Genomic DNA, 13,347 nt, shown 5'->3' with positions numbered 1-13,347 from the left:
TACACACAAAAACTTCTGTTAAGCTTACTTATCGTATTAGCATTGATAAGTTTGTCCGATTTATGTATCTCAAAACACCCCACTGTGTCAAAGTAGTCTATTGCAGACTAGACGGTTTTTTTTTAATGGAAATGAGAGATCATGCACGATAAGATCTTATAGCGACAGTACATAATACAGAGTTTGTACACAAACATAAAAAGCTTTTTTTATACATTGACCCCAGACAAACAGACGTAACACTTCGAGCATTTTTCGATTCAAATCATAGTCACGGAAACATATTCGCCCAATGCTAAAAGGACTGAGTTCGGCCAACCAGATGGTGGTAGTAGGCAAACGTCATAATCGAACAAAAGCGATGCTAACGCCACGGATGGGCAGTTGGCCAACTAAAATGTTTATAAATAGACCGCTAAATTGGTGTACGATGAGAATGATTGAAGTGTTCCTTCTGTTTGTCTATGCATTGACTTTGAGATTTATCATACAACTATTCTTGAGTAGTGGTATAATTACTGTCCTACACATATAAAAAATGACGATTGCCTCCCATGTTTTCAGAAAAAAAAGTGTTTTTTGGTTAGTTGTTTGCCGACAGTTTCTCGCGCGGTTCTACCTATAGGTGGCAGAGTGTTCATGAAAAAGATATCGAGTAACATTTTTAATGAATTCCCTCTAAGAATTACGTCTGCTTGTCTGAGGTAATGGGTTAAATTGTTTACAAAATGCTCAGGCTATTTTATGTCGAAAGTCTCAGACTTTTAGTGGAAGTCACTTATTTTTTTTTTTTTAATAATGACCGTACTATTCGTAGTTGCTACTCCGTGTTTGACCAGAACAATCGAAGTTGCACAAGGAACCAACAGACGGAGCTTGGGAGTAGCTTACCGTCCTCAATGTGCATCTTCGAGAATTCCAAACTTTATTAGGTCAATAACGGCGCCGGCCACGTCCTTACGGTCATCGAGGAAGGAAAGGAATGTTATTATGACGTGCGTTGCTTACTAAAGACCGAGATCACCTCTGCGTCTCCACGTCTGTCACGGGAAGGACTTTTTGTTAGTGGGGAGGGGAAAGGGCGCATGATATGAGTTCACTTTGGTAAGTGGAGTGATTCATGCAACCCTATTAATATCAAACCACTTATTTTTATTTGGACTAAAACAAAACACATGCCGACATCGAAGATGACGAACCATTCAGATAGTTTTCGAAGTGCGAAAATTAACGAAAGAGAAAATAAAGTGATTTGAACCAACGTGGCTTTGGAACTTGGGCCGACACTTGACGTGACGAACATTTCAATGTCTGTTGACTAAAATCGCAAAAAAATGTTGTTTGTTGCATTTATCGTATCATAAACCGCCCCGTACGAAGATGAGCAGTCAAATAGACGACGACGACGACGACCGAATGAAAACGCGGCCTGTACACTTTGCCTCCAAAAACTCACTCTCGCAAAAATCTAGCAAAGCGAGCGCGCGAAACTTTGCTGCTGCCGAACTACCGCACACTACTGACTGCTTGGCGTCCCGTCGTCGGAGCCCCGCAGAGGGAAGAGGAAAAAAAAATCGCAAAAATCTAGCAAAGCGAGCGCGCAAAACTTTGCTGCTGCCGAACTACCGCACACTCACTTTTAGTGGAAGTCACTTATTCAACATAAATTATGTGTGAAAACGAATGCCTCGAAAAATCGAACATCAAAATGAAAGAAAACTGAAAACATGATAATTGATACCACATTTAGAATTCAAATTAGTATATTTTTTTGTCTTGCTGTAATTTCAAATTTTCATAAATATTCAGTTTATAGTAATTTTGAAAATTCTTAAGAATATACTAAAAGTTACTAACTGAGGGATCAAAATAAAATTCATCTTGATGAATGTTTTTTTTTCACCAATTCACTTATTTTTCTGTCACTGACAATTTTCTCTGAGAAATATAACTAGATCGTAGTTCGGAAAATAGGACATTTTCCGTCGTGCAAGAAAATATTCAGGACAGAGAATTGAATGAAAAAAGAGAGGCATTCAGCTGACAATGAATGTGGCCAAACACGAATGAAAAAAATGGGAGTGTCAATCTTCATTATGGATCTTCGATTTTTTTACTCTATGGCCAAGACAACATCAACCTGAGTTATTATAATTTGATAGTTGTACCACAGAGAAACAAACGTCACTCTCCACTCGCCTCCCATCGAACACCTTTTTAACGGTTGATTTCAATATTCGGTAGTTGGTCGACTGATCACTCGCGGCGCTGGTATCGTTTTTGCTCCTGTTTGACGTTTGCTCACTACCACCACGTAAGGGTGGTCCGGCCAATAACAGGACGATTAGCATTGGGCGGTTGTGATTCCGTAACGATGTTTTCCAATAAAATTTGTTCTAAGAATTACGTCTGTTTCTCTGTGTTTGTACCATGACATCAAAATTAGTATCAATTTGCTGTCGGTCAGGCCCACAGTAGTTTGTGATTTTTTTTTTTATTTGCTGTTATGGTAACTATGCCCAACAATCGACAACTTTACAGTTTAAAATGTTTTGTTTGACAATGTCTCAACTTTAAATTTCGAATGATATCACTTGTAACACGAACAGTGCGCTTGGCTTGCAATCAACGGTATTATTAGTACCTATCCGATGAACCGGTCTTATCTTTACGAGTTGCATTATTAGCAATTCTGTTTAGCTAAAAAATGTCGCATCACTCATCCATTGATAAAAGTGGATGACGCCGAAGACCACCTCTGCGTGCATCTTCGGCTAAGGTTATGACCCATATAGTGGAAGGGGTAATGGCGCGAGTATTTTGCAAGGCCATGCTGAGGGAAACTGGTTCGACCGATCCAGGAACTTTGAAAATTTTCTAGATTTCCTTGGCTATGGAGTATCTTGTCTGCCGCACAACCTATGCGAAACGATCATAGGCAAAGAAAGCTCTCAGTTCATAACAGTGGAAGTGTACATAGAAATGTTTATCAAATTCATACGCATGGTCAACATTATAATGCCAAAATAGTAGCTTCTAGAATGTTTCCAGTTGAAATACTGCAAGCATGGTAATATTGACAATATTTCAGTAGATTAAAACGAATTTTGCATTCAAATGAAAATATTGTTAGTGAGGTTCTTCGCATAGGGCCCCTATAGCCACAGCTGTAAAGACATGGGTATTCAGTATAACCATTAACCACGTTAAAGGTGACGGATTCGATTCTCAGTTGATTCAGGAAGTTTTCGTAATGGAAATTTCCTTGCCTTCCTTGGGCATATAGTATCTTCGTGCCTGCAACACGATATACATATGCAAAATAGTAGGGTAGGTAATCAAAAGTTGAACCAAATTGCGACTTTCCAAAGTAGCGCAAACTTTGAGTGATTTTTTCTCCCACATGGAAATAATTTACTACGGCAAAATCTTATGTACATGAAAGCCACGGGTATAAGCTTTCTGTTAAGTGGTAAAAAGTTTGTATTTGCAACGAATTTCATTGCAAAATTCGACTATTTGTCAACAATGATTTTAATCTTAATTTGAACCATCGTAATCATAATTTGAACCAATTTTAATCTTAATTTCAACCACTGGCAGCAGCAGCTCGAGCAACTCCCGCAACAGCCAATTTCGTGCTGAACAATAGAAAAACACATGGATCTGCTAATTCCCATAACTATTTTTCATTAGGCAGTGGAATTTCAACTAAGAATGTTCTAAACTCTTCAGGAACTTGGAAACTAAATTTGGAATTTTTCATCCAAACAAAACGACCACTAGCGCAGTCTGCAGGCCAATACGGGAAGCTCGCCCCCGTTTACTAGTTCAAATTTAGATTACAAATGGTTCAACTTAACCCTTTATAAGGCCGAGAAAACTTGAAGAGTTGTCAACGCAAACTATTATGGAAATGATTATATACATGATTACATGTACAAAACAATTTTTGTTTGAAAGAAACTCTCTATATATAGTTGCCACTGCTCGTTTAGGCCAAAAACGCTGGTGGCAATATTCCTGCCACTGCCCGTTTAGGGTACTTTTCTTCTTCTTACTTCGACAAAAAGCCGGAAAAGAGATTTTAGAGTGAATTGGGGTTAAATATGGGTTAAATAAACTGTGTAGTTCAGCTCATGTCAACCCAGAATTTGATTATTTCTTAAAATATTTAACAAATCTATAATTTTACAATAAGTTTGAGCTAATTTTCTTCACGCGGTCAAAATTGGCCATTTTTGAGACTACAAATGGCTCCTAAATTGTTGTTAAAGCTTTGTTTAGTACCAAAAAATACCGGGCGTTGTTAGTAGTCCCAAATTTGCGTAAACCAAAAAAAAAGTTCGAAATAAATTGTTATAAAACAGAAAAAAATACAAACAGTAGGTGGCAATATAGTTGCCACTGCCTTATAAAGGGTTAAGATAACATTCTTCAAGTGAGAATTACTTAAATTTGATAAGTTTATGACAAATAATGCGAAATATTATTCGGTTGGTCGATTCTACGATAAATAAGCTTTCATTTGACGTGTTCACTGTTCACATATTGCGTGTGATACAATGCATGAGCTGTACGAGTGCACCGAAAATGTGCTTTCTCTGGGGGAAAATAGGTGAAATCACAGTGATTTTTCAATTGCCTGTTTTCCATGACAAAAACGCTTTTTTCAATGCTTTAAAAGTCCATGTTATCAGCTTATATTACGGAAAACTGTTTAACATCTTTTTCGGGACAATATTTGCCTAAAAAGTACGTCGTTTTAATGAATTTCGAAATGGTTCAAATTAAGATTACAATTTGACTAGTTCAAAGTATGATTTCTTACCCTAATTGGGAAAGGAATTACGCTTAAGCTCTCAGTTAATAACTGTGGAAGTGCTCATAAAATACTAAGCTGAGAGGCTGATAAATCCAGTGGGAACTTTACGCCAAGAAGAAGAATAAGAAGTGAGGTTCTTTTTTCTCTATTTAGCTAATAACTTGATCAAAACTAACTATATCATCATCCTTCTTGTTTCTTATAGCAAAATGTAGTCGTACTACTATTTTAAACAAAAAAATCTTTGCAAAACTCAATATCTACACATTCTGTAATAACACAAAGAGAGGATCGATGAAAGGAAATCGACAACGTTAGCTGTCCTAATGAAAAATCAATGTCGAACCAAATTAGCAGTGCTGTAATGATTCAATTGCGTTGCGTAATGAACCATTACAGCACTGTTTTCAGTTTTGATCAACTCTGTGATGCTTTCTGGACGCAGTTTTGAAAGATTGTGACAACAGTACAGTATAACCTGCTATCACAGAGAAACAGACGTCACACTCTGCTCGCTTCCCATCGATCAACTTTTTAACAGTTGATTCAAATATTCGGTAGTAGGTCGATTGGCCAACCGCGGCGCTGGCATCGCCACCTAGTGATGGCCCGGCCAAACACAGTACATTTAGCATTGGGCGATTGCGTTTTCGTGACGATGTTTTTAAATTAAATTTGTTCTAAGTGTTACGTCTGTTTCTCTGTGCTGCTATGATCAGACTTTCTTAAGCATGGCTACATGGCTATGACCATTAGTGTGCAGTTTGATGAAAAAGTTTTGTTCAAAAACTATTCTCAAGCAGTAATTTATGAAATTTAAAAAAAAAAACGTTGTACGCAACTCGATGCAGAACTCGACTTTTACAGCACTCGTCGTAATAATCCAGCTCGGCAAGCCTCGTTGTATAAATGTAATACTCGTGCTGTTAAAACTTTAATTCTGCACCTTGTTGCGTAAACTACTATTGTCGTGCTAAAATGCAAAATAGTTATTTATGCAACAAGTTGCAAAATGATGATTTTTCCAGCACAAGTCTTAAATTTATTCAACGAGACTTGCCGAGTTGGATAAATACGACGAGTGCTGAAAAAATTGAGTTTCTCATCTTCGTTAGCTGCATGGCTCTAACTCTTTTGACCAGCATACATGACACATTCCATGCGTTACGTTTTACGCGAGAATCAAACTTTTGTTTCCAAGCATGATGTTGTTAAATACATGCCAACCATAGTATATCAAACGATCATATTTGATTAGAAGATTCGATTCATGCTTTATAATTGAACATTAAGGCTCCAGTTAGCCTAGTAGTTAAGGCTATGGATCGCCAATCCAGAGACGGCGGGTTCAGAGCAAGTCCTAGTGAGGACGAAGAGACACAAAGAAGAAGAAAAATAATTGAAAATTGGAACGGACCTGGTGTGATGGTTAGAACACTTGACTATCACGCCGAGGACCTGGGATCGAATCCCACTCCCGACAAACTCGCAAAATGTGAGTTCTTCTTTCGGAAGGGAAGTAAAGCGTGGGTCCCGAGATGAACTAGCCTAGGGCTAAACATCTCGTTAATACAGATAAAAAAAATGAAAATTGGAACTTTTTACTCAATGAAAAATCAAGAAATAGAACGTAAAGGGACACTATCACAAAAAATAACATATATTGACTTAGCATCCATAAATTTGCTACTTTCGCAAGATAGTATTCAAAGTATTATGCACTATTAGCTTAAAATAAGTAATTATATTTATTTTGGTGTAGAAATAATTAAAATCGACAGATTGAAGTTCAAAAACCGCGGAGTAAAAGTGCGTGGATTGTGTCACAGGAGCATTTCACTTCCTGCTCGCGAATCGGATTAGACTGGCTTCGGCTTTACTTATGTTCAAAGAAAAATAACGTTTATAATTTGAGTCAAATTTGAGTTCATTTCCATATTCAAAATGAGTAATGAAACACCACGTGTTTTGAGGTATTTTTTTTATTAGCACTTCAATTGAAACCTGCATGCCAACCATACAAAAAGAGCACAAATTCCTTCCCAGTTCCGTATATTCTTCTCAAATTGATACTCTTCTTTCTTTTCCTCCTCAAACCGCGAGAGCTTCTATTCTATCTGTATTTCTTCTTGTAGGTTGGCACGCAGTGAACTACCTCCAAATTATAATGGTATTCACTCGGGACTTGACAAAATTATCGGATATTTCATCCTAGAAGCAATCGATAGAGCACATTCATCTGATGCTAGACCAAGGTGAGGGTTTTTCACCTTATGTAGAAAATTGAAAATAAAAGTTGTGGTGTACACGTAGAAATTGTTTTATATCACACTTCAAGTAGTTTTGAACTCGTATAAAAAATCCTTCAACGATAAATTATCTCTGAAAATTCTGTTTCTTTTCAGATTCGGCAAACGAGGTTATATAAATCCAGCTAGCTACGGACAGGATGAACAGGAGGTAAATCTTCATCTCAAACGCTAGAACACCTCACCACCGAACAAACAATGCGCTATTACTGTCTCCTTCAACTTTTTAATAATTCTCTAGCGTAACTATTACAGGATGATTGGCAGGATTCAACGTTTACAAGATGAACAAAATAGCGTGAACTAAGGCAAAAATACGGATTACAATCCGGGGCGAACATAGCGAACCTGGCCAGCATGAAACAATCTACGCTATTGGCTCTCGATTCAAACGAACATCATTAAAGACTAGAAGACAAACTAGAATAAAATGTTAGAAAAGGCAAACCTCGATTGTCATAATTGGATTTGATTGTTTGAAGGACTAAATGATAATACTTAAATCCTTCTTCTCAACGTGTAATCAATGTATTTTGAGTATGTATGCATTATATGCTACAAATTCAGACGTTTTGGTAATATTTTAAGAACGATCTGATTACAAATGATTAAATTTACTGCTACGATTGTTTTCAACAAATGAATCACATGTACATAAATAAACGTATATTATACAAGAACAGTAAATGGCGAGAAATGCCGCCGCTTAGAAATGAATTGCTGACCATTGAGCAGAAATAAAGTTCTGAAATAGGACAACCAAAATGTTATTCTAATTTTCTTTGCATCCGAAAAATTCTGTCTGAATCGTCTGAATATTTGATCTTTTTTTTCTGCCCACAGCACGGTAAACACTCAAACGGCAAACGTCATTTTTGGCATCAAATACATACATTTATTTGTTCAACATCACATTTAAGACAAGACATAATCAACAATAGTACGCCACAATACTCGGTTTGTGGCTGCCACTCTCCATCCTCGGTCGCGCCCAATGCTCGCCAGGTCACGCTCCACCTGGTCCGCCACATGCCAAATGATATTCACCGTGAATATCATTGGGATTTTTTGAAGGTAGTCCGTGACATTCACCTTAAATATTCGAAAAGTACCGTCAAATGGGGTAACTTGCAACACTTTTCGACTTTGAAGCAATATCATTGAAAATCTATACATTTGAAACAAACTGTAAAGCATCGTGTACACTAATTACCACGAGTGGAATACTATGCAGCACTTGATTTACCAAGATACGTTGCCACCTAATCAGGAGGTGCGAAATACATGCTTGTTGCAAGTTGCCCCATCTGTGGGGTAACTTGCAACACAAGCCATGGAGCTAAGTTAGCTACCATTAAACTGCACTATTCTATTTAGTACTTTATCATATTATGAGCTTTTGATGTAATGCATGAAAAATGCATCGACAACTTGCGCACTAACTATCTGGAGTATGATTTTTCATGAAAGGGTTGGTAGGTATTACAAGCGAGAGTATTTCGTTTTACAGCAGGTCTCACGTTCCTTAAATATGAAATATACATATATGGATCTCGTGACTCATAACTAGTTAAAAATTGTCAACAATGCTTAATGTGAATTCTTGAAAAGGTGAGTAGATGCGTGAGTTAGGTAGGTAATCTTCAGTTTGAAGTAGTGTTAGGCTGCTTGAGCTAAAATAACATGATTTAAACAACCATTCAACTTTGTAAATATCGAAATCGTTAATTTGGGCAAATAATTTACTTCACCTAGGTTCAGAATTGTTGTTGGTGATTGTTTTAGAACGTTCATAAACTGAAATGAACTTTCATCAAGGTGAAATATCAATAAAACTTCAAAATGTGGCAGTCTTTAACAATATTTGAAAGTCACGTGCAAAAAATGGTAAAATTGAGTCAAAATTTGAAAATGAGCGCGTTACGTAGTTAATTAATGATCCATTTCTATCAGAAATATCGTGAAATGAAAATAAATAAAGAAAAGTTTTGTTGATTTCAACTGTTGCAAGTTACCCCATAGTGGTTGTCGAATATGATAATGATTTTTTACATTACTTAATCGATAAGTTTATCAAACTTTTTTTATTCAGCTTAACTTACTATTAGGTACCTTAACTACAAGCAAGGTCATCAGACTTATCGCACTTACCATAGGAGTAGGATAAAGCACGATTTTCATATTTGTTTTTATGGCATAAAATGAGCAAATCGTTTTAACAGTGTAGCTAAACAATGAACAAAGAAACAAAACTTATTTTTCCACTAAATCGATCTTTGGTGTATATAATTTTGATAACCGAAATAGTACAACATACTAGCTGTCATTATCCTGAGAAAATAGTTCATATTTAACCTTAGTAAGGTCTTGGGGTCTTTTTTTACCTTTTCCGAATTTCAATTCGCTATAGCTTTTGTTTCGAAAGGCCTAGAAATGTGAAATTTTCAGACAATTATTTTTTTGTGGAAAACTATTATTTCCATTCATCCAAAACATTGGACGACCCCTAGGGGAGCTCCCATAAAAAAAGTTACAAATAAGACCCTGGGGTCATTTTTGACCCCAAACTTTGAACGGCTCTCAAAAATCAGTGGCTGGGCCGATTTTGATTTTCTTTGGCCCAAATGAAAGCCACACATGTCTAGTTTTCAAAACCCCCGGAGAGTTCCGGATTTGATCACTGTGGCCACCGGGAACCTGCTTCAACTGAAAAATGCCGCTTTAGAGACCCTAACTTTGGCAAGCTATAACTTTGCAACCAAACAAGTAATCAGGACCGTTCAAGAATCGTTGGAAAGGTATTCACGTGGACTTTGATTAAAGACATTAATATTGACTAATTCTTAAGAACCGGTTCCGGAAATCCGGAACATACGGAAAGTAATGTTTTTCACGATAATGTGCTAGAAAGCATATTCATATTATTTACAGGATAGAAGTTTTTGCATCAAACTTCTTTAGGCCATAATACAATCTGTCGAGAACTATTTCTGTATGTTTCTGGTTATGTCCCGTCCTTCTGGAACCGGTTCCAGAGATCCCACAAGATGGCCAACGAGCTGACTGTAACGAAATTGAACGGTTTTCCGCGCTAAACACATCTGCGTTGGTTAACTCATGATGAAATCTCAATAATTTTACATGCTCCATATTGGGGAACGTTCAAAAATTACGTCCAACATTTGGGGGAGGGGGGGGGGGTCTAGAAAAGTGTGACAGTACGTGTATTGGGTATGGGGAAATTGTGTGACAGAGGGGGGAGGGGGGGTCTAGAAATCCCGAAAAACGATGGACGTAATTTTTGAATCTTCCCTTGTTGTGATATGTAAAAATATTGTTGGACATTGTGGTCTTATGTGGCCACCGGAGTGACCACCGGAGAAACCCGTATTGAGGGACTTCCATGTTTTTGCAACAAAGATAGGCATTCGACGGCTCTAACTTCATGATTTTTCATGGCCATGTGGCTTCTGGCATTAAATAGAAGAATTGACCATTCTGGTCTGTTTTGGCCACCGGAGTGACCACCGGAGAAATCCGTATTGAGGGAGTTTCATGTTTTTGCAACAAAGATAGGCATTTGACGGTTCTAACTTCATGTTTTTCATGGCCATGTGGGTCCTGGCATTGAAAAGAAGAATTGACCACAATAGCCTGTTTTGGCCACCGGAGTGACCACCGGAGAAACCCGTATTGAGGGACTTCCATGTTTTTGCAACAAAGATAGGCATTCGACGGCTCTAACTTCATGTTTTTTCATGGCCATGTGGCTTCTGGCATTAAATAGAAAAATTGACCATTCTGGTCTGTTTTGGCCACCGGAGTGACCACCGGAGAAATCCGTATTGAGGGAGTTTCATGTTTTTGCAACAAAGGTAGGCATTCGACGGCTCTAACTTCATGATTTTTTATGGCCATGTGGCTTCTGGCATTGAAAAGAAGAATTGACCACAATAGCCTGTTTTGGCCACCGGAGTGACCACCGGAGAAACCCGTATTGAGGGACTTTTATGTTTTTGCAACAAAGATAGGCATTCGACGGCTCTAACTTCATGTTTTTTCATGGCCATGTGGCTTCTGGCATTAAATAGAAAAATTGACCATTCTGGTCTGTTTTGGCCACCGGAGTGACCACCGGAGAAATCCGTATTGAGTGAGTTTCATGTTTTTGCAACAAAGATAGGCATTCGACGGCTTTCACTTCATGATTTTTCATGGCCATGTGGCTTCTGGCATTGAAAAGAAGAATTGTCCACAATGGTCTGTTTTGGCCACCGGAGTGACCACCGGAGAAACTCGTATTGAGGGAGTTTCATGTTTTTGTAACAAAGATGGGCATTCGACGGCTATAACTTCATGATTGTGTACTATTTTGACTATTCTGGTCTGCTTTGGCCATCGGAGCAACCACCTGGAGAAACACGTACTAGGGAACTCCTATGTTTATTTTTAAACGCTCATATTATCTAGATTTATCACCAGAAGCAGTCTTTCGACGGCTCAATTTTCATGCTTCGACACTCGACATATTATCTTTATGCTCAGTTGTTATTCTTATTGTTCAACAAAGTTATTCTGTAGTAGTGGCAATTCATGTTAAAATATACTGCGATTCTTGTAGTCTGATACTGCACTGTCAATGGTAATATGGTTAGTTCGAGAATTGGGGATAGTTTTACTTCAGTTCACAAACAAACCTTTCATCGTATATTTTGGTTAACACCACTTAACGTTTTGGTCGTCTATGTTCACTGTTCTTGAAAATCACATCGTTTCTTTTCATTATCTTATTAGATATGTACACATTATTTGTTAGTACTTGATATGCTTTCGTCTTTCTTGCTGGCTCTATTTTCTTATACTTACGTGAAGTCAGCTTTTTCAGAATGAAAAGTTGGCTTAGTTGGTAGGAGAAGGGCTTTCTTGAGGAAGACAAACAATGTTTCACTTGAATTAGGGAATTATCAAGTTCTGCAATCGAGGAATTCAGTCACAAATATTATCCATTTAGTGAGTTTTATGAACACTTCGCAATTCTTTAATTTTTTTAATAAAATAATTCGTCTAGTAGTTTCAAATGGCATACTCTTAAAGTTCTGCGGAGGATAGCTTTCGAGTCCGACTGACATCAAGGTATACAATTAATAAAATGTGCATGCTGCCCAGGGGCAGAATTTCAAACCAAGTATCTCATCAATGAAGAATACAGTCTCTCCAAGATTGCAGAATTCTGAGCTATGAGATTTTTGAAATTTGCGTGTTTACTGGTGCCATTTAGAGGCAGAATTCTGTCACAAGTGTCCCATTTTGTGCAAGTCTATGTCATACTGATCAACTTTGCCGAAGACACCATCTTCCTAAGTTATTAGGATTCTGAGCTATACAATTTCTAAAATTTGCAAGTTCACTAGCGCCACCTAATGGCAGAATTGCGAAACAAGGTTTCCGTTTTATGTAAGTCTATGTCATACTGGTAAATTTTGTTGAAGACACCAACTTTCTTAGTTATGTTATCGGGGGGAGCGACACTAGTTTTGCTGAGCCGAAAAATTTCAAAAAAAAGTCGAAAAAAAAGGTTAACGCCGCCAAGTGGCATAATTTTGAAACAAGTGTTTATTTTTATGTAAGTTTATGTCATACTGATCAACTTTGCCGAAGACACCATCTTTCTAAGTGATCAGGATTCTGAGCTATGAGTTTTCTAAAATTTGCATGTTCACTAGCGCCGCCTAGTGGCAGAATTGCGAAACAAGTGTTTATTTTTATGTAAGTTTATGTCATACTGATCAACTTTGCCGAAGACACCAACTCTCTAAGTTATCAGGATTCTGAGCTATGAGATTTCTAAAATTTGCATGGTCACTAGCTCCGCCTAGTGGCTGAATTGCGAAACAAGTGTTTATTGTTATGAAAGTTTATGTCATTCTGATTAACTTTTCCAAAGGCACCAACTTAATAAGTTATCGGGGGGAGCGACACTAGTTTTGCCAAGCCGAAAAATTACAAAAAAAGTCGGAAAAAGACGAAAAAAAGGTAAACACTACCTAGTGGCAGAATTTTGAAACATGTGTTTTTTTATGTAAGTTTATGTCATACTGCTCAACTTTGCCGAAGACATCAACTTTCTAAGTTATTAGGATTCTGAGCTATAAGTTTTCTAAAATTTGCATGTTTACTAGCGCCGCCTAGTGGCAGAATTGCGAAACAAGTGTT

At 37.5% G+C, this 13,347-nt stretch overlaps 1 protein-coding gene across 2 annotated transcripts in view; it reads left to right on the top strand.

Annotated features, from left to right (window-relative positions):
- LOC109432151 (neuropeptide F) overlaps nucleotides 1-7,899 on the top strand; it is a 118,252-nt gene extending 110,353 nt beyond the window's left edge. The window contains exons 3-5 of one of the 2 annotated variants that reach the window (XM_029866942.2): nucleotides 6,961-7,080; nucleotides 7,231-7,285; nucleotides 7,390-7,899. In XM_029866942.2, coding sequence (XP_029722802.2) covers nucleotides 6,961-7,080; nucleotides 7,231-7,285; nucleotides 7,390-7,422 — 208 coding nt within the window. In that variant the 3' untranslated portion in view covers nucleotides 7,423-7,899. Of the gene's footprint in view, nucleotides 1-6,960; nucleotides 7,081-7,230; nucleotides 7,286-7,375 lie in introns of both variants that reach the window. The other variant, XM_029866941.2, reaches the window with a different exon arrangement.
- Nucleotides 7,900-13,347: the final 5,448 nt, after the last annotated feature.

Source organism: Aedes albopictus, chromosome 1 (assembly GCF_035046485.1).
Source record: "Aedes albopictus strain Foshan chromosome 1, AalbF5, whole genome shotgun sequence".
Lineage (NCBI taxonomy): Eukaryota > Metazoa > Arthropoda > Insecta > Diptera > Culicidae > Aedes > Aedes albopictus.
The sequence above is the reverse complement of the archived record's forward strand: the minus strand, read 5'-3'. Positions and strand labels throughout refer to the sequence as shown.